Source organism: Scardinius erythrophthalmus (assembly GCF_964197995.2).
Source record: "Scardinius erythrophthalmus genome assembly, chromosome: 12".
NCBI classification, from domain to species: domain Eukaryota; kingdom Metazoa; phylum Chordata; class Actinopteri; order Cypriniformes; family Leuciscidae; genus Scardinius; species Scardinius erythrophthalmus.
Window position 1 is genome coordinate 14,578,084 of NC_138232.1, and position 27,022 is coordinate 14,605,105.

Below are 27,022 nucleotides of genomic sequence, written 5' to 3' on the forward strand. Positions count from 1 at the left end.
AAATGCGTCCTTCAAAGAATCCAACAGATCTTTCGCATCCTACCCCAGAATTCACTGTGCACCAATGACGACAGGATTTTTTTGAGAAATTCACAAATTACACTTTTAAACCTAAGTATTGGGTTTCAACTTACTCAAATATCTGATAGAAATGTAAAAAAAAAAAAAAACCTTAAACCAGTTCAAATGTTGATCTTACCAAGATGCGATTTTATACAGTTTATATATTTATTAAGTATCTAAATGGACTAAGGTGAACCTATTTAGACATAGTTAGTGAACCCTGTTTTGTTTTGTTTTTAGGCAGTTGAGGTCCAGTGCAAACACTGCCTCGGCACAGTCGGCAGCTGTCATAGTTGCTAGGCGACAAGAACAGTCCTCCATAGAGAGCCTAAGTCCCTCCCCTTCCGGTCGACCACCATGGGACCTTATTTCGGGAAAAATATTGTATGGTAGTTAATGGCGAGAGACAACAAATATTTTGATCTCGTTTGAATTGTGCCCTGAATTACACATATGATGTTTGTCAATTTAAAAGATACATTTTCAAGTCAAGAAAGTCGCAGTTTGATGTAAAACTGCTGAGGTATAAGACTGTGAAAATACGTAATTACAAAGACTACAAACCCAAAAGGCGCACATGTGACGTCATACCTTTTCTCTCAATGAATGAAGCTAACTTTACTGAAGCTAACGTCTGTCATTTTTTCTATAGTCTTACGTTATAATCGTAACGTTACGCCGTCATGCCTGAGTGTTTTGTACCAGACTGCACACATACGAGCAATAGATCTTGCTCGTTGTTTCGCTTCCCGGGTGATGACGAGAGATGTAGTTCATTGAGCGATTTTCACATAAAACTAAATGTTACTCTTCTGTTTTATGACAAACTGCGACTTTCTTGACTTTCATAATTATCTTTTAAATTGACAAATATCATATGTGTAATTCAGGGCACAGTTCAGACGGAATAAAAAGATAAGTTGTCTCTCGCCATTGACTATGACTACCATACATATTTTTTTCCGAAATAAGGTCCCATGAGCCGGAAGCGGAGGGGAGGGACTTAGGCTCTCTATAGGCAAGACCGTCCCATTTAACAGCGTTCAGTCCTTCGAAGGATGCAGCCTCTGAATTGGGACACAGCCTATGGTAAACAGTGATTGTCTGTCGCACAACTCTGAAAGAAATTCAATGATGTCAAGGCTGTAATGTGATTGGTTATCAAGGCACGCGTGATCCAAGTTAGCCATTATGCTTTCTCCAATTGACATTCACAGCAGCGCCATCTTTAAAGGGAATGAAAGCGAGGCTGAGAGGGATAGACATACTGTGAAAAATATCTTTCAGAGAAATTCAATTGACCAAAAAAAAAAAAGACCTGTGGAAAATTATAACTTGTGATCTAGGAGCTTTATACTGCTTTTTACAGCGGATGCCATTGAAAACACAGTAATTTTAATAAATAGTAGGGAAGTATGTGATCTCGGATGCTGCCAGTGATTAATTATTATTTTTATTTTTTTTATCCTTGCAGTAACCTGTGCTCATTAATTAGCACAACCCACATCAATTCAACCCCATAAGTGACCACCAGGAGAGGGTGAAATAGGATATTCTGAAATGGATTCTGTTCTAATCTATTCTATTTATTTTAACACAATCGTGTATTTGCTAACAACTTAATAACTTCCAGCATGCACTACCTCACAAAAACAAATATTTGTATTTCCATGCAACTGGGGGATACAGAAAAGGTGCCAGCCCAGAATGTCACTTCATAGTGCTCCTCACAACCTACATTGTCAGTCTTTTGTTAAATAAACAGAGCTAAAGATAATGCTGTACTGGAAATGAGTCCTTTTCTGTCTCCAATGGTTACTTTGTAACACCAGCATGGTTTCCAACCACGGTTTAAACTCTACAATACATTTAATGTTTAAAGGTTTGAAATGTTGCTGCAGCATTAGAAGCATGCTGTGGATTATGTTAATGTGCATAATAGCCTATGCATTTAGATATGATAACAAATTTGGGAAACATCCCTGGCATAAAGTGTTAGGTCTCTTAAAAAATAGAAAAATAACTATTTTAAAATTTAAAATAACTAAAGCACTACAACATTTCCCTTAGACGTTTCTCCTCTCTGCTTTGGATAAGGGAAACTAGAACTGCAATGTTTATATTGGCTGAGGATTCAGGAAAGCAAGTCGTGAACTAGTTGAGCAACTATATCACAATAATTACGAGATGAGAACCATCATATAAAGAAGGAATTATTATTATTATTCTTATTAAAGAACATAACACAATCATACTAATAAAAGAACAGCATCAAAAGGATCACTTTATGTTAGTGCATCAATGAACAATCCTGATACTACAGCAATATTGATGTGTTGCTCTAATCATCTATCAATTGGTTAAATGTCATTCAATATTGTGTTCATTCTATTGAAATAGCTTTTCTGACCTTCCTTGTGCTTATATAAAAACATATACTTAAAACCAATTAGTAACTTGACTACATGCATTCTATTTTACCACAAACAATCTGGGAAAATCCGTCCATTAACAATAAATCAAAAACAATACTTCAGAAAATACATAATTCATACATAAAAGTAATTCAAAAAGTAGTTTTGAAGTAAAAAAAGTGGTAAAAGTAGTAAAAACAGTGATTATCAATAACAAAAAGAAGAAATGTAAAGGAAAGTGTTCAATTTGAAGAAATAAAGTTTGAACTCTTTAAAACGGGTTTAACAGTTACGCCGAAAAAGTAGCATAGTGATATTGCTTAGTCAACTTTATCTTGGCCTGGTTTCACAGACAAGGCTTAGATTAAGCCAGGATTGGGCCTTAATTCAATTAGGACATTTAAAGGTAGGCTACGTTCACACTACACGCGACCAAGCGACGCGATACCATTAAATTTCAATGGGGAGCGGGCGACTTCCGGCGACATGCGCGGTTGCGACCGTTGGCGACTGAATGGGGCGTGTCTGGCGACGCGACAAAGTTGAGAAACGTTTAACTTTATGCAAATGAAGAGCGATAATAATAAACGTGCCTTAGAAAAAAAACATTAATGGTGTGCATTTTGAGACAAAACAATGTCAGTGACATAGGATATGCCCATGCAAGTTGCGTTCAGTTAAAACATCTCAAAAATGCATTTTAGTCTGAGACTAGGCTTAAACCTTGTCTGTGAAATCAGGGGGTTATGTATATTTTCAAGTTCTCTTGAAGCAACATTGCCAACTCGTCTCAGCTATATCCACAGTGTACCGAACTCTGCCACTAGAGGCCAGGCTCCGCTCTCCTTTGAACACTATTGTTGGGTGTTGAATGCGAAGCGAGGTGTTTTTCTCCTCCTCCTCCAAACCTGAAGCCGTGTTCCAATGAAAGCAGGTGGAATTCCCCCTTTCAACCAATGGCGCTCTGCCCTCGCAACAATCCCTTCGAAAAGGATGTGTGGGCTCGGTTATGGCGCTGCTGGCGTGAAGTTGTTGGGAACGGACAAGCCCAGGAAGCAGGATTTTGGCACTACTACACCAGCTAAAGCTTAGGGCTGCCCGCTTGAATGGGAACAAGTGAGCGGATCATTCATATTTGGTCAAACGTACACATTGGAAAGCCACTTCGGCGACGTCGGATTGAAGAAGATAGTGATTTCTACAAAAGTTGCTCTGTCAAAAGCGAGCACGCATGAGAAATAAGAGTGACCTCTGGCTAAAAAAAAGGCATGGATCGCAAGAGTTAGACTAAGTTCTGACTCCCCTCGAGCTGTTTGTTTTTTCAACTCTGGAGAAGGACGTAACACGGTAACCATGCCTGCCAAAACAAAATACAATTTAGTCGATGATGGACACGATTTGCGGATTCCTTTACATAACGAGGAAGCATTCCAACATGGGATTAATTTCGAAGCAAAGGTGAGTTTCTTTTGACATGAAGATGTTTTTCAGCAGCATGTTTTATTTACATCCTGTTGCAAATCCTGTTTCCAGTCTGTAGGATACATAAAGTTGTTTTGCCTTTGTTTACATTCCGTATTGTCAATTTAATTGAGCTCATGAGTTCTGATATCTAGTTTTACTAAGCCCAACTTGTCGACGGGAGATCTAATAGATTTCATCTCGTTGGCTTTGATTTCCAGTATATCGGTAGTCTGGATGTGGCTCGACCCAATAGCCGTGTGGAGATTGTTGCGGCCATGAGGCGGATAAGGGTGAGTTTTTATGGTTCCAGTTTACTTTTACTGCTTCCTAAAGTCGAGTTAGCTTACAAAGTTTACAAATGTCAGTCATTAGATGTATATAACTGCCTTCTTGGTATTCCAATAAAGCGCTACGACGAAATGACTCAGTCTCTGTTCCGCACGGGTGGTCTTCATGCCTCGAGCAACAATCAAAATACAAAAGCAGGACAGATCAATGAGCAAATTGCCTACAAAATGAAATGATGGGATATTGATAGCCCTGTCAAAGTTGCTTTGATAAACATACACCAGTCCTGTAAGTTATGTCGCATTTTGCTACCACAGTGTTTTGGGATTTCCATGTGTGTAAACAGAGAAGGGCTCTTTGAAGTGGGGGTCTTCTAAGTAAAGCTCAGTTTTGGCGCCCACCTATCACGGGCGATGAGAATGCAGTGGCTTCCAATGTAGACCCCCTTGATACAGAAATCTTACGTTTTGCTTTATTTTTGTTGTAATTGTGTTTAAACACATTTTTCCCAATTTAAAATCTTCACATTTAGGCTACATGTAGTAACTAACGTCTAACTAACGTCTACAAGCTACGTTCTGAATCTCAGGGTCCCTATAGTGTTCACTGCTTCAGTTCCTTCACTCAGTAGGTGATATCTGTATAAGTTCACTTTACTAGGCACAATTTGCTAATCGAAATGCCCTGAAACGTTTAAGAAAATATATGATGAAGATGAATGTATTATAAATTGTTTGTAGCTCATCACATTTGAAACCCCAAACCTTTTTTTTTTACTTTATTTGACTATATTTATTTATTTATTAACTTAATGACAGTATGCTCTCAAGTATGAAAGTAGAGGTAAAAATAGTATGGGATTAATAACTTTTTATTCCCTACCCTCAAGTCTGATCTTCAGGGCAACCTGTTTTTGTCAGTTAGCTGTAATGGCAGGTTCTCAAACATCCACTACTGTATTGCTGTCAGGGAGGTTTTACCTGAACATACTTCCTTTTCCTGGTATACTTTGCATTCTATGGCCCAGATTTCGCTATTACAGTGAAACTTATTTCAGGGAAGCGTGATAAGAGGTGATTTGAATGTAACCATTGTAAGGCATTTTTAGTTTGTTTTTGCAACATCCTGGTTTCCAGCATGGCAGCAGACACCAGTTGCAAACGATCCTATTAACCTTTTCAGTGCGCTGGACCCCCTGCAATGGTCTGCTGGCTAAGGGACAAACCATGCTTTTACAGCAGGGAAATATTGTGTGAACACAAAAGTTGCACAAAACCAATCATCCTGTTGAGTAGTTTTAAGTTCAAGCAGTGACAGCATTGTTTGAGCTTGCAGTAGACTGCCCTATAAAGACAGCATATACAGTAACTTATACAACACTGATTCTAATAAATGTTTCTAATTGGTGTTAATGCTCTTTTCTATAAATGTGAGCACAGTTAAGCCAATCCTTTCCATCACTGGATGGATTTTGCTAACTGTTGATTACTTAAAATTTGTAGTTACTGCATTTTGTTGTTGCACTGCAGAATATTGTGTGTGATAATTAGCCTACTTATCAGACCATGCATAAATATTTTGCATACAAAACATTGCATTTTGAGGAGAAATTGTATGCAATATAATGCTGCCAAAAGAGATCCTACTTGTTTGACTTTAAGTCCCATTCACCGTAATTTATTTGGCTAGCAGTTTCTCTGTTTTGTCTATTGTTTATTGCTCGCTGTTTGTTGCTATTGCGTACTTTAACAAAATGCACGCCATGGCATATGATTTGTTCCAACATACAGTAGGACATTTATTTTTTCAAGGAGTCATGTAACTACAGAATGCATTAATGCAGTTTGAAACTATAGATTGGTAATTTCAATGTGAAAGAGAGTAGTGCATAAGTAGTTAAATGTTTCAGTATAGTGCTTTCTGTTCTGTGGTATTTCACTTTGTAGGATCTTATGATGTGGTGTCTATGAAGGAATGGAGAACATTTCAATGGCTGTCGGAAATAATTTCCGTTTAATCTGCCTTTTGATCTTAATTGCCATCACCCTGACAAAGGAACTTGGGTCGAAGAGATCCGGTGAATATATTGGTTTCACTTCAAATCAGATAATGTAGGAGTGGAAATATTGAGGTGAGATCAGGAGCCTCAGACATTTTGGTCAATAGTTATGTTAAAAATTACAGACTCTGTTTGTGCAGGAAGAGGTGATTTAGAATTCATTGGGGAATTAAAAGGTTGAAGCCTATAATCATTGGTCATTTTCACCACACCCAGATTCAGTTTACCCAGTATAATGAGCTGGAGTCTGAAGTGTTTATAGGCTGTTGTCATGCTTTATTTGGTGCAAAAAAATGTTTGTTAAACACCAACTAATAGAAATAAAAGTGTAAATGAATGTCTTGATCCCCTATACAAGCTTATCTTGTTCCCTTCGCTGTCTGAACAGCAGTCAAGTATTGTAGTGGTTGATTGTGCTGTCAGTTTCTTAAGCTTCACTTTACTTCCACATGATCTCTCCCAATTAGCCTTTTTTATTTTTATTATTGAGCATCACAATATATGGCATCAAATCCACTTAAGCCTCAAACCTTCCTTGACTTCAAGCCTTTTTAGTGTCAAGCAGCAGAAGTGGTTTGTTTGACGCACATGTGTGACACAAACCCAAACCCAATGTGTGACCAGTGGACTAAATTATAGGCCTACCTTAATGTTTACTCTAGCTTCACTGATTACGAGATACCTCAGACACCTTGTATGCAAGAACCTGATCGTGACATTATTTTTGTGGAGATGATTAGCATTGAGTAGATGTTGCTGTCAGATTTGGAAAGGGAAAAATTTACAGTCTTGCAGTCCTCTTGTAAAAGCTTTTAGACTCTTTTGCATAGCCCAGCATACTTTGCTCTTATTGCTGTGTCTCAAATTTATTGCATTATATATTGTTAGCTTTAAGATGGTCAAACCTCACTCTTTGGAAAAATTGATGACCTGCACTTTAAAACAGCACCTTAATTAACTGACTGATTAAGTGATGTCGGAATGAATTCCTTCACATTGAGGTCTCTCCACTAACACTGTGCAAGTGGAAATGTTGACAACTAACTTAGTTATTTAATATAATTTTTAGGAATTTTCTTCCTTTTTAAGAATTGATTCAAGCTAAAATTAGGTGATATTTCCTTGTTGTGATTCACTGCTGTTGTAACTGGTGGATTCCAGTCCCAGCTGAACCCTGTCTGAAAAATGAATAGCCTTATGTTCATATGCTATTAAAGACATTCTCTGCATCCGAATGTGAAGACCATAGCTCCCTTTTCCCTTGATGTTATGAAAGTATGGTTCACAACGGATTTCTATTCTATTGGGGTTAGGAAGAGGGCTAGGGGCAACATTTGGGACATGAAACCTCTGAAGTTGTCACAGATGATTTTCTGTTCTCCTTTGGCTATGTTGAATGAAAGCAGAAAGGTCATGAAGAGTGTCACTAATGCCGCTTATTGATTCTTCCTTTCGGTCCCTTCATCAAACCCATTTGGACGTAACACTTAGTTTAGTTTAACTGTTCCCATTGGTTCATGTAACTTTGTTGTTTGAGTTTAAAGTCATGATGGAACAGAAGTAGCGACAGATCTTTTGTTCTGTATTGTGACATACAATTGTATGGAAGCTTGTTTCCGCCACTGAATAAAACATTTTAAAAGATAATTGCGACTTTTTATCTCACAATTGCGAGTTTACATCTCGCAATTCTGACTTTATTTCTCAGAATTGCGAGATATAAAGTCAGAATTGCGTGAAATAAAGTCAGAATTCTGAGATATAAAGTCAGAATTCTGAGATATAAAGTCAGAATTCTGAGATATAAAGTCAGAATTCTGAGATATAAAGTCAGAATTCTGAGATATAAAGTCAGAATTCTGAGATATAAAGTCAGAATTGCGAGATATAAAGTTGCAATTGCGTCTTATAAAGTCAGAATTCTGACTTTTTTTCCTCGCAATTGCGACTTTATATCACGCAATTCTGACTTTATATCTCAGAATTCTGACTTTATATCACGCAATTCTGACTTTATAACACATAATTGCGAGTTTATATCTCGCAATTCTGACATCTTTTCTCAGAATTGTGAGATATAATGTCCAATTCTTAGGGGAAAAAAAAGACGGACTTTTTTTTTTTTACCTTAGAATAGTTTATATCTCACAATTCTGACTTTATAGCACGCAATTGCGACTTTATATATCATGCAATTCTGACTTTATATCTCCCAATTGCGTGATATAAAGTCAGAATTCTGAGATATAAAGTCAGAATTCTGAGATATAAAGTCAGAATTCTGAGATATAAAGTCAGAATTCTGAGATATAAAGTCAGAATTCTGAGATATAAAGTCAGAATTCTGAGATATAAAGTCAGAATTCTGAGATATAAAGTCGCAATTGTGAGAAAAAAAGTCAGAATTCTGACTTTATAACACGCAATTGTGACTTTATTTCACGCAATTCTGACTTTATATCTCGCAATTCTGACTTTAAAACACGCAATTGCGACTTTAAAACACGCAATTCTGACTTTATATCTCGCAATTCTGAGAAATAAAGTCAGAATTGCGAGATGTAAACTCGCAATTGTGAGATAAAAAGTCGCAATTATCTTTGATTTTTTTTCTTGTGGCGGAAACAAGCTTCCATACAATTGAGTTAAACAGATTATCAGGAAAAAAAAAAGTAGAGCTAGAATAGTTGGTTCTATTCATCAGTTACGGATTGGATTTTGAGATGTGGGCTCAAAAAGTGGAGCCAGATGAACATGCACTTGATGTCCGTCATACTTCACAAGAGAGAAAGGTCACGGATGAATTGTTCACATTAATCTATATGCATTTAGAAAGTAGATGGGGTGAATTTTTGGCCAAAATAAAGCAAAAAAACAAAAACAAAAAAAAAACAGCATGGTTGCCAATTGTGTGTTTGGAATAAAACCTTGCCAGTTTTGTTTTATTTTGGCTGATCTCTGTTCCGGACTTGGACACAAACTGCATTGCAATAATTTCCCAAAATGTCATTTGTGTGGAAATATTAAGAAATCCGTAAACAGGACACACTGAAGACGGACAAAAGGAGGAGTGAAAATTCTGTGGCACAGCAAGTTCACGGTTCACAATGCCCTAAATATTGAATTGGGGTTTACATGTATTCTCTAAAGGGAACTGACTGTCTTTAGAAAAGTTTCGATGGCATTTTAATTTCCTCTTACCTCCATGTAATGACTAATAAAGTAGTGTTTATAAGTGAAGCGCTGCATTGTTTACAGCTGTGAATTTGCTTCTTTTTTTTTTTTCTTCAGCCTATCTGCGGTTTTTGTTTTGCACATGTATGTTTTATGTAGTATAATTTCACAAACCTAAAGTCAGACCATTCTGTAATGTTTTTGCTTTAAGTCTTGGAATTATACAATCTCATATATATCAAAAACAACTGTATTTGTGTAGCATCTTTGTTTGATCGTGATTAAAATGCAGTTGTTGCCTCGGGTACATTTTGTTTAAGGTCAAAGGCAACCCGTATCAGAATTGGGCCATTTGCTTGTAAAATCAGCAATCACAATCGACCGTTAAAAATATGATTGGTGCATCCCTAGTTAATTTTCATTTCATTCTGACTTCAGAAGAAAAAAAGAGGCTTTTTTTGTTACAACAGGCCAGTATTTGCCTATTTTCCTTTCTTTTAATCAAATGAGTAAAAATGGATATCCTCACCAATATTCACACTTTTTCATCTGAATTAAACTGGATGACATTTGACAGTGTCATACAAAATCCAGCCGTAAGAAAGACTTTTGGCCAGGATCCATTCTGTTGACGTGCCCCTCATTTTGTCTCCAAAGAGCCTCTTTAGATTTAGAAAAGCTCTCTATCCCCTCAAGAACTGAACATCCTCTGTGTAACATTGACTAGCGTCAGAACAACAAAGCCATAGGATACTCGAGCCCGTCCCCTTCTTAACCATAGTAACGGAGAACAGTAAATTGACTCATAACTCTCTCCTTTCTCCTTGGAGTGTCTTTGCCTTGCGATCTGTTATACGGGTTGTTTTCACCCCCATCAAGCACAGAGCTAAATTTCATCTTAAAAACATGTTTTGTGTGTGCGTGGTGTTTTTTTTGTTTTTTTTTAAATATACCTCCTTTTCTGAGACCTTTCATTGTAACAAATTAATATTCTGGCCTAATTTGATCCTCCTTTTTAATTAACGTCTCCAGTGGCTCAGAGGTATAACTCATTCCTTGTGATTTTCTTTCTGTGAGGGTAAAAAAAGGTCATTAAGCATCTCTGAGAAAAATCCAGCAACCCGGTTCTGTCGCATATTGAATTAAATTTTTTTTTTTAAAGCCAGGGCAAGCGTGATTAATAATGTCCTTGATGCTAAGAAAACTTGATCGCTTGATAAATTAAAGATTCAAGAAAACACCTCCATTTGATGCGGTTTATATAATTTTAATGGCCCCAGCGCATCACTCACTGTAATCCATCAATAAACACCACATCTGTTGATCTGTGGCTCTTTTTTTTTTTTTTTTTTTTTTTTTAATACTAAAATGTGACCCTGGACCACAAAACCAGTCACATGTCGCACAGGTATATTTGTGGCAAAAGCCAACATTGTATGGGTCAAAATTATCGATTTTTCTTTTATGCCAAAAATCATTTCATCATTTCAAATTTTTGTAAATTTCCTACCATAAATATATAAAACATTTATTTTTGTGAGTGAATGCAGCACAATCGTGAACATAGATGAACAACTTTAAAAGCGATTTTCTCAATGTTTAGATTTTTTTTGCACCTCAGATTCCAGATTTTCAAATTGTTGTATCTCTGCCAATTATTGTCATATCCTAACAAACCATTCATCAATGGAAGATTTATTCGGCTTTCAGATTATGTATAACTCTCAATTTCCAAAAAATTGACCCAAGTGACTGGTTTTGTGGTCCAGGGTCACAAATGAGTTTATCACATAAGTTATGTCCCGCCCGCACAATGAAGACTCTTCTTTTGGAGTGGTTCAGTCACTGTCTGTATATCGTGATTTAGTGCTTCTCTTTACAGCTCTCATTCTAGTGTTGTGTTTAACCCACTTCATACCCTGGGGTGATTTACTGTCTAGTTGTGTTTATTTGAATCTTCATAGCTCGAGCATTCTTTGGTTTCTGATCGAAGACATGGGTTGCCTCATCAGGACGTTAGAGCTGCCATTTTAAGATTGATAGAAAAAATATCAGCAGTTATATTACCATAATTGTGAGATTTTCAGTTTCAAAACATTTTTATGGCCTATTTAACCTTCTGTTTTCCAACGCAATATATAAAGCCCCTCACCACAACCCTTGGTTGTGACCAGAACCCTTTTATAGCCTACCTTTAGCTTTTTACTTCTGGTGACTGCATTCAAGCTTCAAAATTCATAAAAGTTGTGTTCATCTGTGATAATTATCTTGATGGACAAAATGGGCATGTATCATAAACTTTTGTTGATCACAGAGCTTGTTTTTTGCGATAATCCAAAAGCCAATGGGAAAATCCTATAGGGTTTTTGTCGAGGGAACCAGCGTGATGCTAACAGCCGGTTGGCCTACAAAGTGACGTCATACCTGCGCCACTCTATTGTGCTGGGTTAGATCCTACTCTGAAGTAGGAGATAATATAGTTCCCCCAAAAGGCATTCCTAGAACTTTGAAAAGGTTCTTCTGGTGCAAAAGCCCTAATGTTGGCTAAAGGCATACTGCATTAATATGCATTATTTGTAAAAGGCAAATTAATTGCCTTTCTTCACTTGACAGATGTTTATTTATTAATCAGAATTAAATAATTATCAGAAATTTGCCAAATATGTAAATGGATTTTTGCCAAGTGTTCATTGGTATTATCATTACACTTTTTTTTTTGCATTAAGTCCTGACAAGCTGTCATTAAATCAGGGGAAAGCCTTCTTTATGCTGCCGAAGTAATGAGCCTGTATGTGAACAATCATAACGGTGCACATTGTCTTCTGTCTAAAGTCTTTCCAGACCTGTCATGTCAGACTCTGTGATGCAAATTATTTGCACTTGCTTTAAAAATAATCTTTTGAAACATTAGTTGTCTGCATTGCAAACTCTGTTTTAATAATTAGCCTGAAGCATTTGTTTTTCTTATCCTTTAGTCCTTTCTCCATATTCACAGCTACTGTGGTCCCATGTTTTACCTTTGATTGTTCTCCTAACAAACTTTCATCTTCACTATTTGAAAAAGTCATGCAAAGAGAAAAACGGGAAGAGCGTTCCAAAATACAGTGATTTTGCACTTTAAAACAAGTTAACATTCAGAATGTGCCTTGCCTTTTTTGCTGTCATGTGATCTTTCTTACCAGGTTTATCATTGTGACGGCTCAAATCGTGGCATGTAGATGGAAATAGTCATGGAAAGAAAGAAACCAAGAACATGATTTGGGGAGTCTTTTAAGATATATATATATATATATATATATATATATATATATATATATATATATATATATATATATATATATATATATATATATATATATATATATATATATATATATATATATATATATATATATATATATATATATATATATATATTTGGTGAAATTAATTCAGGTCAGTAAGTTTTGCAGTATTCATGCATTTTTACAGAGATTTATCTTATTTACCTTAAAAATAGACAGATCTCTTGTTTGCCCTTGTGAACGGCAAGATCCAAAGTGATTACAAAACTACTGTTCAAGTATAAGAGTGGCAGAATGTTCAAGTATGAAATTAATCATTTATAACTGCAGCTGTACTGCTTATTGCAACGGCTCAAACCGTGGAATGTAGATGGAGTCATTCAATTTCAGAGAAAGAAAAAGAAAACATTTTCAGATATACAGTGATTTTTCCAGAATTAAATATTTATGCTCTTCACAGTTGATACAGGTTTTTGATGATGTCACATGATAATTTTTTATTTTATTTAAACCATGTCATGTAGTTGGGAAAAGTCATGCAAAAAAAGTTTGATTTATTCATATAGGCTACAAAAAAATCATATTGGATTTACCTTTTGTTGCTGTCAGATGATCTATCTTATATTGTTGTGTTAGCTCAAACAGTGGCATTTAGATGGAAAGAGTCATGCAAAGAAATAAATAAAATAACATGTTCAGAAAGTGATAAAATACTCATTTTGCACTTTAACACCAGTTAATGCAGCTTTTTGATGTATTCATATACAAAACATTCAGATTTGTCTTGCCTTTTATTTCTGTCACATGCTGTTTCTTTCCAGGTTTACCACTGTAATGGCTAAACTGTGGCATGTAGATGGAAAGAGTCATACAAAGAAAAAAACTGAAGATGTTCAGAAAATTTTTCATGTCATGTCTTTTTTTTTTCATGCTCATGTCATGCTCTTATCAAATTTAACATTTTGGCAGCTCAAGTCGTGGCATGTAGATAGAAAGATTAATGCAAAGAAAGAAAAAGAGAAGAATATGTTCAGAAATGCAGTGATTCTATTTCTGCTGTTCCTAAACCCAACCATCCCGTTGTTCTTTTCCTAAACCGAACCGTCATGTTCTTCTTTTCCTAAACCGAACCGTCATGTTCTTCTTTTCCTAAACCCAACTGTCCCATTGTTGTCCCGCGTATCATGGAAACGTAAGCCCACCCACAACCTTTTCCTTAACTTAAGGGGCCGTGTTCATTTCACGGAATTCTTCCATGGGCCTAACCTACTGTTAGAGAGTGGATTAGAGAATGTCTACATACAAGTTTAGTTTTGTATGTTTTCACAGGAACTTTCTTACCACATTTACCATTGTGACGACTCAAACCGTGGCATGTAGATGGGGAAAAAGTCATTCAGAAAAAGAAAAGGAGAAAAACATGTTTAGATAACATGAGTTGAGAGCACTGTTAGAGAGTGGATTTACATTTCCAAGCAGCCTGTCTGCCGTTTTTGTTCAGACCAATGCAACATTCTGACTGATTTGTTTATGCATTTGCATAAACATCTGTTCTACATTGGATCTGTTCTACATTTTAACCAGTTGATGAAAAATAAGCTAATGTGAGTTCTAAAAATAAACAGTTTGGATAAGTTATCCAGAATTGGTCACAGAGCACCTATAATCATTTATAGTTTTGACCTTTTAAAAAAAAAAATTTTTAAAGGCTGAAATGTGAGGTTTATAATTTTATTTAAAAAAAAATGTTTGTTCATGTTAGTGTCAGGTTTTGTAAGGGAAGGATGAGGCGAGGACTGCAGAGTTTTAACAGGCTTCTTTATTAATAATAAAATAAAACAAAAACTATCCTATGGGGGAAAACATGACCAACAGCTGGTCTGGGCAGGAACAAGCAAAGCATATAGGCAACACACCATGGGGACATTTGACAACGAACTGGGACAGGACTAAGAATAAATAGGAGAGGAAATGAGGTGGGTAACAACTGGAGAGCAGGTGGGGAAAATAAACCAATAATCAGGTAACAAGAAGGGCGGTGTTAAGACAATATATGACATCGGAGCACATAAACAAACAAAACAGAGCCATGTGCTCGCAAAGACAAAGACACAGCCAATGAGAGCTCTCACAGACTGCGTGTCCACGCAAAACAGGACAACACGTACCAGTGCTCTCAGGAGGACTTTTCATTTATTGCATTTCTCCCTATCTGTCATGGCAACCTGACATTTTTTATTCATCTCCTCATTGTCCTGGTTTTATATGAGTGGACTAAAGCTTTTAATGTGGAAGGGTTAAACTGAGGCAATTGATTTGATGGTTGTTCATCAGCTGAATAACGATCCTCATTATGGTTCATGTGGAGTTGTGGAGTTATGCAGTGCTGGGACTGACATGCAGTTTATGCTGAAGTAGACCTATGGAGAGGAGCTGTTGGGATTGTTGTATTCAAGCCAGTTGGGGAAATTCTTAATTTGCTTTTTGCTTAATTTAACCTTGAAAGGGTTGACAAGCATCTGTTATAGTAAATCATAATTGCATATGTTTAAGACACCAGCAGTTTTGAGACACCTATTTTGTTTTCCATATTTTACAACAATCGTAAAGTCGTCAAAAATAAGAATGATACACATAAGTATATAAGTATAGATATATGTAGTAACAAAAACAATCTATTATATATTTTATATTATTCAAAGTACCGCCTTGTACTATCTGGTCCAACTCATTCAATTAAAAGTATAATAAAATATTTATTTATGATAAACATTTAAGACCACTCAAACAGTTCTTTATGAAGACATCTGTAATAAGTTGTATTTATAACTTTTGATATTCATAAGTTCATATTCATGTGCCTAATTCTTTGTCCTGGAGTAGATAAGCCATAAATCCACTTATGATTTCAGTTATTAAATAAACTTGTCATAAGTACTTTTAAGTATTAATTATAGATAAATTGGTTTGAAATTGTCTTCTGTTCTTCATTCAGTTTTTGTAGTTACCTGAGCCTATTACATTTAAAGGGATGGTTCACTCAAAAAAAACATTCTGTTATTTTACTCATCATAAGGTACTTCCAAACCAGTATGACTTCTGTGAAACACGAAAGGTTATTCTTTTAAAAAAAATGTTGGTAACCAAACTTTCAAAAAAAAAAAAAATAATTCTCAAAAGAATTCTTTGTTTTCCACAGAAGTTATACAGGTTTGGAACTTCATTAGGGTAAGCTAATTAATTGTATTTATTTATTTTTCGGTGTGTGGTGTCTGGTGTCCCTAAATAGGGTTGGGAATTGTAAGAAATTTTCCGGTTCCGCCAAACGATTCTGGTTCCCATTCAATAAAAATTATTAAAACAACCAATCAAAATTAGTAGTAAGGGAAAACTGAGCAATCCTTTTTGTGATTATTTCTTATACTTGTCAAATGAGTTTAACAGACTGGTAATGTCAACAAAATTCAACATTATTTAGCAATTTTTGCAAAAAAAAAAAAAAAATGATCACCAGCCATGTCAATGAAACGAATTAATGAATATTAGCTTATCAATGCAATCTAAATTCACGCCTACGGTATCTTTGTAGAACTTCAAAAAAATGAAACAAAAAAGATGCTGCAGCCAATGAGCAGCCGGCGGGGGCTTGGCTGCAGGATGACTCAACCTCCACGGACAGTTTTTAATGTTTTATCAGACAATAACTACTCAATATTTTGCTTTAGTATAATTTTCGGGATAATTAGGGACGGATTCTGGATTTGCAACAGCTTAGATTTCGGGGATGTCCCGAAGTAAAGCTGTTTCATATTGACAACTGCTCTCTCTGGGTCAGCGACAGTGCAAACAGATTTGAATGTTCCGGTGTGAAGTTTTTGTTATTTAGGAATAAGATGCAATTTCTTTAAAATAAAATATCTCCCTTTGCTTTGAACTTTGAGTATTGTAACTTTGCAGATGTTGTTTATGCTCAAACAGCAACATTACACACTAACTAAAGTTAGAATAGTGAAATCATAATCAACCACCCCTTTAAAAGATAAGCTCCCAGCACTTCGCCCACACATCGCACCAGAACTGTTTTCGGAACCGAAACTTAGGAATTTTGCACGGTTCCGGTATTTTCAAAAACGCTGACGGTTCTGGATAAGAACCGATTATTGGTTCACAACCCTGGCCTTAAATAATAAACTTTGAATTCCATTGAAGCCAGAGTAGCAGTATGAACACCCTTTGTGTCTGAGCAGGTAATGACATTGGCAGATGCTCTGTGATTTATCACATACTGTTGGAATGAAACCGTAACCACCCTCCATTTACGCTACCCAGCCCCCAAACCATATGCTCATACAGCGTTCGTGGAAAACTGGAGTGTATGAGCAGGAAAGCTGGACGGGAGAAAGGAAGTTAAAGAACAATGAGACCAAGCTCACTGAGATGAGGGATGGTGTGTACATACCTACAGCAGTGGCCTGGGATGGTTATATCAGTGCTTTGGCCAAAATATCAGGCCTGTCAGGAAGGAAGGAAGGGGATCCACAGTTGGTCCACGCTTCGCTTGTGTATAGTTACACCAACAATAGCGACTGTACTAAAGACCACACCTATGTCAAATACCAGGGACAATGAAGTGGTTTGGTTGGTGTACAAAAGATTATAATGTTGATAGTTACCATTTGGAATTATTGAGCTATCACTTATATTTTAACCTCTTATTCTGTTTCATCTGTATCCATAACTTGCATTCCAGAAAAGTCTACAGGCTGTGTGTGTCTTTCCAGTTATATACTGAGACTGTACCAAGTACAGTGCTCACCGAAGCTGAAACAATTTGCCCTCAGAGTAATTGGTTGAAATGAGGGATTACTGCCCTGCCAGAACCTATTGCATGTCATCTGGGCAGGTAGACAGCCTTGCTGACCCCTCAAGGCATGTTTCTGCATTTAAGCGTCTCAATAGGCAAGGAAATTACAGGCGCCTCTGCCAGTTCAGGAAATAATGCGACCTATACATTTTAATGATGAGAAGCTCCTCAGTTCTGTGACTCTATGAGGGCCAGTGGTTAGCCAGTAATTGGTGTCATTTGCACAGCCTTAAATAAAAATCTGCCCAAAATGAAAATATCATCATTTACTCAACTTCATGCAATTTTATGCCATTTTTATTTTATATAGCCTATATATTTTTTTATTATTCATTTATTCCTGTGTTGTCAAAGCTGGATTTTCAGCAGCCATTACTCACAGTCTTCAGTGTCATACAATTCTTGAGAAATCATTCTAATATGCTGATTTGCTGCTCTGGACACATTTCTTTTTCAGTGTTTACAACAGTTATGCTGCTTAATATTTTTGTGAAAACAGTGGTACATTTCTTCAGGATTCTTTGATGAATGGAAAGTTCTATAGAACTTAATTGAAACATTTTTTGTAACAATGCAAACAAGTCTACTGTCACTTTTAATTAATTTCATGCATCCTTGCTGAATGATTTAAAAGGAGTAGTATTATAAGTATTAATAAAAGTATTAATTTCTTTAAAAATATATATTATTGATTCCATACTCATTTGTTTAAGGTTCCTGACAGAACAAAAAAAACATTTAAAGTAGTTCATATACAACTTAAATTTGAGTCTATTCCTAACACAAAGATACGACTTTAGAAGACTTTGAATATAGCACACAAGTTGCTTAGACTACTTGTTGATGATTTAATGGCCTTTTTTTGTTGTATTTATTGGAGTTTGGCCTTATCTGCGTGGACATGGACATTCTGCCCAATATCTCCATTTTTGTTAAAAATAAGAAAATATGTGAGCATATTTTTGTGAGCATATAATCTGAAATAGTAATGAAATCATCCTGTTACACTTGGTCTCATTCTTATAATTGCTGTTTTTTGTGCTGTGTGTGGTGACTATTTTCCTCCCATAAGTGAGCAGAGAAGGTAGTTTTTGCAAGCAGTGTAACTAAACGAACACAAGCCGAATATAGGCTCTTTTATGGCACTAGCTGATTCAATTTCTACGCGCCTTCTGGTGTCCCTCAAATGCTAATCGATTAGATGCACCAATGAAAGTCTCTAAGCCACAATAACTTTCCAGTGTAATGTCCTGCTGTGGCCACAATATTACAATGACATGGGCTTGGTGTTTACCATTGATCTTAAGTTGATTGGGGATAATGGCAATGTGACCTATGACTTTCAACCATCGCTATGATTAATGCCTTCATATTCTCCCACTGGCATATGCTTTCTGCACCAATAGTCCCATTTACTTATAATTATTTACACTTTCCTCATACTTGACTTGAATTGATGATACAATCAGTAAACGCAAATCTTGACACAATTTTTTTTGTAACGCACTGTGGTTGTATTTGAAACTATTATACTCGTTTATTATACTTTTCAAATTGAAACAAGGGCTCTAAGGTCTCTAACTAGATTTCAGAGCTATGCAATTAAACTTGATGAAATTTTATTTTTTGGTGAAAATTATTCCTATTCTGGGAAGACGGAAATATTTTGTGGCTTGAAGAAAAAAGGTATTTTTTTCCGCCTCATGGAGCCATAAATGTTTCTTGGAAGACTCTTACGACTTCCACCAGAATGGTTGCGTATCCCGGTGTTTGTACAGGCAGTGCACACAGTAAACTACCGCTACTCTTATCTGTCCTTTTCGGAGATAAATTGAAAATGAAACCGTTGAATTACTCGTTCTTTCACGCGCATAGTTTTATATCTTTAGATATTAAGGGCATTATAGTGTAATGTCATTAGATTGCTCAACAGGACGGCGGCAGCATTTGTTTCCGGCCCGGAACCATCTTTTCTGCAGTGGAAATGTGTGGAATGGTTCAGATACAGGCCAGGAACCTGCACTGGAACAGTGTCGGTGGAAAAGGGGTATCTGAAGGCAATGTTTGCTCATTGGCTAACAGATAAGATTAATTAAGCAGTGGCCTAGGCTGTCTTTGAACTTTCCATCAGTGCAGATTAAGCTGGATAGTTATTTTATTAAAAACTTCAAACTCAGACAATCTTAAACATTAATTGGGTAAATGACAATCTACATAGTTCTGAGAGCCAAAATTAAAGCAAGTTTTCTGAGTTTTGTATTGCTTATGCATTTTTGATGAGGCCACAGATGTAACAATTGTCAGGCATTGTTTTGGTTATCATTCTCTCTCTTTTTGTTGAAAGTACTGTAACAGTGTATTTGAAAATAGCTTGAAAAGAGAAGCCTGTTTTTGAATTTGGCCATTTTTAACAGTTGATTTCTAACTCCTGATGAGCCTCTGTATGATTTGCAACCAAATGTTTGCAGTCTGAAGGATTTCAATTGGATGGTCACTTAGGTCTTTATGGAGTTCACAGCATAGACATTACAGCATCTCAAGAGTAAACTAGCCAGGAACAGAATATTAATTTATCTGTCAAAATTATTTAAACACTGTTATGGATGTTTTAGCTGACAACATTGACATTGCCTAATAGTTAGTTTATAGTAATAGTTGATTTATTGCTGACTCATACTCTGTTTGAATTTTAAATTCTGTATAGAGAAGTTTGTTTATGAAAAATTATTTATGGCTTTGTGGTCCTTTTTACATGCTGGAAGTGCATCGCAGTAGTCTGTTATTTTCTGTTTAAACTAAACTATTTCAGTTTTTTTTTTTAAACTGGATTCATAAACTTTTTGCATTAGTCTTTATTCTCTTGTAACTTTGCTGTGTTCACTTCTTGTGTTTTTCAGCTATGTACATAGTGACCATTTATGAAGACCCACAAATGCGTTCTTATGAACCTTATACAAGTAGAAAATTTCCTCTTTATAAAGGTTTCTGTGTTTGATATCATGTGACTACAAGGCTCAGGAGGTATATTGAAATCTAGAAGATGATTATAATGGGAAATGGGGAGTAACCATGGAAACCTCACAAAAGTCTGTAGAATAACAGTAGGAGTTACAGAGAACAGTGTGGAACAGCTCAAGCCTCTTTTGATTTACTCTCAAGGCAGAGATACATCATAACACTCGAGGAGAGCATTTATTCAGTAAATCTGAATGGTTTCTTCTGAAAGGGCCTTCATTCAACCGCAAAGGACATTCCAGTCATGGTGAAGTCTCTTGATCTTGAATTACATTTTACAATGTTTGCTTTCCGATTAAAGCTTCTCACTTGTTACAGCCACACATTTAGTATCGGTATTATTAAAACTTAATTTTTGCTCATTTAGTATAAAGGCTTTGCTCGTTTGTTCATAAATGTCTGTTTCAGTGCCTTTCGAAGGAAATTGAGCTGAGCACTGAGCCTTACAGAAAATGTGCATATATTTAACATTCAGATAGCCTTGGCTCTTAACACAGGCTCAGTGTCAAGAGAGCTGCTTCATCCGTTTGCAGCAGGGTAAATCCTGCCTGCTGACTTCTTTGATACATTTACTCACTCACAGCATCGGGGGCATTGAAATGCACTCCAATTACATGCCTTCCATTCAAAGGCTTGCATATCTTCATGCTTCGTCTGTTGTGCCGTGTCAGGGCTCCGTTTAGGGAGAGGAAGACAAGGAGGACTGGATGATGGTATAACGCCACAGGGTAATGTCTTTGTCAACTGGTAGCCTCTCAAAGGAGTTTATGGCATCTCAGGGTTTTGCCAATGAAAGTTTGTTGTTCTATAGTCAATACAACAAGGTCCAGTTAAAGAAGCTATATGCAACCTTTTCCCCAAAATAAACGTAACAATAGCCTTTTTATTTGACCATTTATGACTCAAACCTCTCCTGATGAGCATACTGACACCTTGTCAGCTCACAGTGGGTGCACCTATAAGCCTGTATCCTATTTTTCCTATTTTCTGTCGGGTCGGATTTTTCGCACGCTGTCTGCGGATGTGACGTCAAGCGCGTTCATGTTAAACGTTTCACATCACTCTGCCACCACCGCTAGTCAGCAAACAAACTTAGTTTCTCAAACAATATATGTATTTGACTGTTCTTACCTCTGTAAACATAATGTTGACTTCTTTGCAGCGGATGACTTGTGAAGTGTGCATGTACGAGTTTAAATTTCAGAAAATCGCATGTAGGCTCTTTAAGTGAAATAATGTGAACCAATCATTGGCGTAACTTTGTTTCAAAAAGTATGTGTGGCGGGAGTTGCTAATACAATGTTATATCAGATATACAACAATTCCTATGAGAGAGCGTTTCACCACTGATAACAGTGGCAACAAACACATGATTTCAAAATAACACCACATTCCAGCACCAGATCGCCTTATTTAACACAAACAACTATCAACTATCGTTTCATTTGCCAATTGTTAAATGTTATAGTGATTAGTCGATCAGTTTCAAATGTAGCCTAAATGTATTCAATTTAGGCTGAAATTTTTAACCCATTTTATTTGTCTGGTATAAGTAGTGGAGTCTGTATATATCCTTTGTAAGAAAATATTTAGTTAGTGGATTAAATTAATAAATAATTGAATACATTTATTTTGTAGAACTAGGCCTACTGCTGAGTGACCTTACAAGTCATACTTTCTTCTTTTTTCTTGTCTGAAATAAAATGATTTTATGTACAAATCATATGAATACATTTATTAAAATATTGTTTTGTATTATATAACATCCTCTTTCCATTGCATCACAACTAGCCTATGATGTTTCTGGTATAAACATCTAAGGTGGTAGTTCACACAAAAATGGAAATGATGTCATTTATGCACCCGTGAGGTATTCCAAACCCATAAGACTTTCATTCTGTGGATATTTTTTTATTATTCACTTAACCTTTTCCTTCATCCATTGAATGTCCACATATTTGGATCAACATGGAACATATTTTATGCATCAAAAAATACAAAAAAAGTCTTCTGAAGAGACACCATCATAAAGAAAAATTATCATATATTAAATATATAATTTGTGTGTGCCAAAAATGAACAAAAATCTTATTGGTTTGGACTGACATAAGGATGAGTAAATGATGACGGAAAAAACTATCTCTTTAAATCGTCTTTTGTTTCTAATTATATGCAGTTGTAGTGGGTTTCTGTTATAAAATGTAATATGGTTATTTTCCAGAATATTTTCATTTCGAGTCATCAAGTTTACAGCTAATCGTGTTACTGCACATTATATGATGGCATGAATGCAGATTTGATGCTTTCACTTTAGATAGAGAACAAATTCAAGTGCATACACACCTGAGCTTAGAACCTTTTCTGCGTGCATGCGTACAGAACTTGCATGTAGCCATTTGTGAATGCGGCTCATTTGTTACATCCTTATATTTCTCTTATATCTGTATCCGAGTGGAGCGATTGGAGGTTAGGCTCCTTCTCAATTACAAACTAATTCTCTTGACTGTGTTTCTGATGAGGTTTTCAGTCTGCTATTATTGGCCTGCTATTAACCAAGAGTGAAATGTGAAGATTGCGTGCACCAAGATTAAATTGTATGGGGATAAATATTCATTAGCTTTTTCCCCTAATTTATTTTTTCCCAAGTAAAGAAAATTAAGCACCACCTGGTCACCACCACATTGCACACTTTTTTTTTTTTAGTTCAGTGTTTTATAATTATTTCGGGCTGTAATTCATAAGAACAGTATAAAGCCTAGCATTCACAGCATTTCTCCGATTTGCACCAACTGCAATCTATTTGCATTGTGAAATTGCTAAATTGTATACTCAATTCATCACCCTTAACGCCATTTGAATTTCTGTATGTACGTTGCTAAGCCACATGATGATGGCACCTGAATGTTAGATACTCTTCATCTCTTTATATTTCATACAGAAATGAAACCTCTTTACAGATGTCTGTTGCAGACTCTTTACTAAAATATTTAACAAGGCACTTTATCAGAAATCGTTCTCCATCCATTCTAAATGACACCATTTGATGTCAGCTCACATAGCCAGGAGTGATGTGGAGGGGAGAAAAGATAAAAGTTTTGACCAAAAATCTCTTTAATACATCCATCGGTGTCTGATGGGAAAGTTATTTGATTTGACTGCCTTTTTTTCTTCTTCTTCTTTTATATTATTAATATTTGACTTCATTCCATTATTGATTTTGAAATGATGAATAATAACATTATTTTTAGGAAACTCTTCAGTCTTTCAGCAGCAATTTACATAATTACATTGAGATTTATGTAGTTGTTAACTCTATTATCAAAGACCAATAAACACAAACTGTAGAATTTCTTTGTGTAACAACATATTGATTGTTTTCATTTTCTGTTTGATCCAGGTGTCATTTGGATTCTAGAAGCCAAAGCCTTAACATAAGAGAAAGATTTCATCAAGGATTTTGTCCTGCCTTCATTCTGTTTCCTCTGAGACCCTTTTGCTATATGTGACCCTGGACGACAAAACCAGTCACATGGGTCAATTTTTCGAAATTGAGATTTATTATGATTATTATCATTATGTTATGATAGGAAATATTTGGCCGAGATGCAACTATTTGAAAATCTGGAATCTGACTAGGGTGCAATAAAAAAAATTCAAAACATTGAGAAAATCGCCTTTAAAGTTGTCAATTTAGCGCGATTTTGCTGCATTCACTCACAAATATAAATGTTTTATATATTTATGGTTGGAAATTTACAAAATATCTTCATGGAACATGATCTTTACTTAATATCCTAACGACTTTTGGCATAAAAGAAAAATCTATATTTTTGACCCATACAATGTATTGTTGGCTATTGCCACAAATATACCCGTGCGACTTATGACTGGTTTTGTGATCCAGGGTCACATATCTCTCTAGAGATAAGCTTGCGAATAAGGCAGGTCAACTTCAATCATAAAAAACGCCAGTTTCTCAGAGGGACGGGGAATGCTGTGGTCATCATTTTTATTCCCACAGCAGATCCCTGTGGCTTTCGTGGTTTTAAGTGTTGGATTTGATTTCACAGCAGAAACGTGGTGCTGTAGTGTTGAAAGGGCCCTCGCTAACTTTATGAATTGCAGCAAGCAGATTGCCAATAGCCATCCAGGCTCCAAACTAATAATGGCTGTGGAGACACTCACAACATTTGTGCCAAAGGATAGATTTATTTATCCTGCCTTTTACCACTCAGCTCAGCGACCACACAGCCATTGTCGCAATACCAATATTTCAAATTAATAAACTTTTATTAATTTATTTTTTAAATGCATTTCATTTTTAAAAATATGATATAACATTATTGTAGCATAAAAACAGGAAGGCAGTACATAGCAAGAAATATGTCGCTAGATTATGGGGTGTATAAAGCTGAAAGTGGGCACTTTACAGAAGTGATACTTTATTGCATAGCAATTTTAAAATGCATAACAATAGAACCTTATCGGTTCTGTCTCCCAAATAACACTTCATCTCTCTTACAGTGGAAATTGAAGACATTATATATTCATAGCAGCTCAAAATGAGAAACTCATTCAGCTGAGAGGGCCATCAGAAGGAAGGATGATGGCCATAATGGCCATTCTGTTTATATAGATAGCAGATGTGAGAGTAAGGTCAGAAAATGGTAAGATTTCATAACTTTTAAGGGAGAAAGCATTTAAGAGATTATGCCTAGAGCAAGATTGTGTTTGCTCTGCGCAACCCTGGTCAAAATCTGGTGTGCATTACGACTCCCACACGAGGAGAAATTTCCCAAGCAGCTTTTAATTGGCTATGCCATGAAGGGCTGTTATCCTGATCTTAAACAATAAAGGCTCCATCTTTATTTATAAGAGGGATTTCATCCAGATTAGTCTTATGTAAAATCAGAAAAATGATTAGGACCGCCACTTATGAATTTATTTTGAGAGTGTTGTGAGTAAGCATGATGCAAACAGAAGTTGTGCAGTCTTTCAGTGTGAAGTGAACAGAAATGTTCTGTTCTGTTTATCATTGGAATATTGTCATGTCATGCCTGTTTGGATTATGTTGTCCTAGTTGTGGTGTTGGTGATTATTTTAAATTGAATTAATTTATTTGGTTCTTTGTTTTTCTGCATTGCTTTCTGAAATTAAGGTTATACTTGATGGACTTGTTTTGGGATGCACTGATATTTAAATTCTGTCTGTTACTAATAAGTAGGGCTAGGTTAAAAATATTGATTTCTCGATTCTAATCGATTTTCATTTTGATGAATCGATATCGATTCTTAAATCACAAGAATTGATCTTTTAGCTTGGTGTTTTTTAGTTGATGAATGAACAAAACTTTGTAGCGTGCATCACTGCCTCTCATCCAATAAATCGCAATAATCTTTGCGCTGTGAGTCTCAGCTTTCAAATTCTGCCAGTTTTTAAACCATAAATACTGCTTTGACGCTCTTTAATGTGGCGTGACTGATCACTGTAGTGCCTCAGTTCAAGCAAAACGGCAGCATTATTAATATTATTATTATTATAAAAATGTCCTTATCTGTCATTTGAATGAATAGGTAGCCTATACAAATCAGTTCATTTTAGCTTTTAATATTAGTTTACAGCATTATTTGAGAGAGATTGTTTTTCCTTGAGAAAATTTGCCATGTGCTGTACCTGATACATTACCCCTATTAATCGATATCAAAACAAATCGAAATCAGAATTGAATCGAAAGCTTATTAATCGATTTAAATCGTGAAATTTGTGTCAATACCCAGTCCCATAAAAAGCTGAAATTATTTTTGTGTTATTACCAGTAACTGATAAACCATTATGAAAGGGTCAAGCAAGTATGTTTGAGATCTTATATTTGATGTGCTGCATATATGTGTGTTGAGAGTAAATGATGACTGAATTTTCATTTTAGGGTGAACTATTCCTTTAAAATTAGATTCTGTTTAGCACTAAAAACTAAAATCAGCCGTTTAAGTGATTTTAGGCATTACAACATTATGTAAATAATGAAAAAATTATATTCATTTTGAGATTTGCTTACATTTATATTATAAGTGTTTTTAAAGAATTACTTCAAAGGGTTTAGATTATCTATATGTAAAAATTGTTTAAATGAATATGCACAATTACATATTCATTATTGGCTGATAAATAAATAAAAGGGCCAATAACTCATGGTACAGAGTATAATGTGCATAGTTTTGCTTTTCACCGTTTCACATTTATTGGCCTTGCTATTTGTTTCAAGACCCTCACTCTTGTGTCATTAATATTTTTTCATATTCAGAATTAGTGGGGAACTTGACTCAGTCATATCTCACTGTACAGTCATTTCAGTTTCCTGTGGTCTTGGGAGATTCATCTTGTTTTTCTTAGAGAAGTA

At 35.7% G+C, this 27,022-nt stretch overlaps 1 protein-coding gene across 1 annotated transcript in view; it reads left to right on the plus strand.

Annotated features, from left to right (window-relative positions):
- Positions 1–2,907: 2,907 nt before the first annotated feature.
- LOC308700265 (carboxyl-terminal PDZ ligand of neuronal nitric oxide synthase protein-like) overlaps positions 2,908–27,022 on the plus strand; it is a 102,275-nt gene continuing 78,160 nt past the window's right edge. Inside the window, exons 1-2 of the mRNA XM_081381827.1 lie at positions 2,908–3,935; positions 4,160–4,231. Coding sequence (XP_081237953.1) covers positions 3,831–3,935; positions 4,160–4,231 — 177 coding nt within the window. The 5' untranslated portion in view covers positions 2,908–3,830. The remainder of the gene's footprint in view (positions 3,936–4,159; positions 4,232–27,022) is intronic.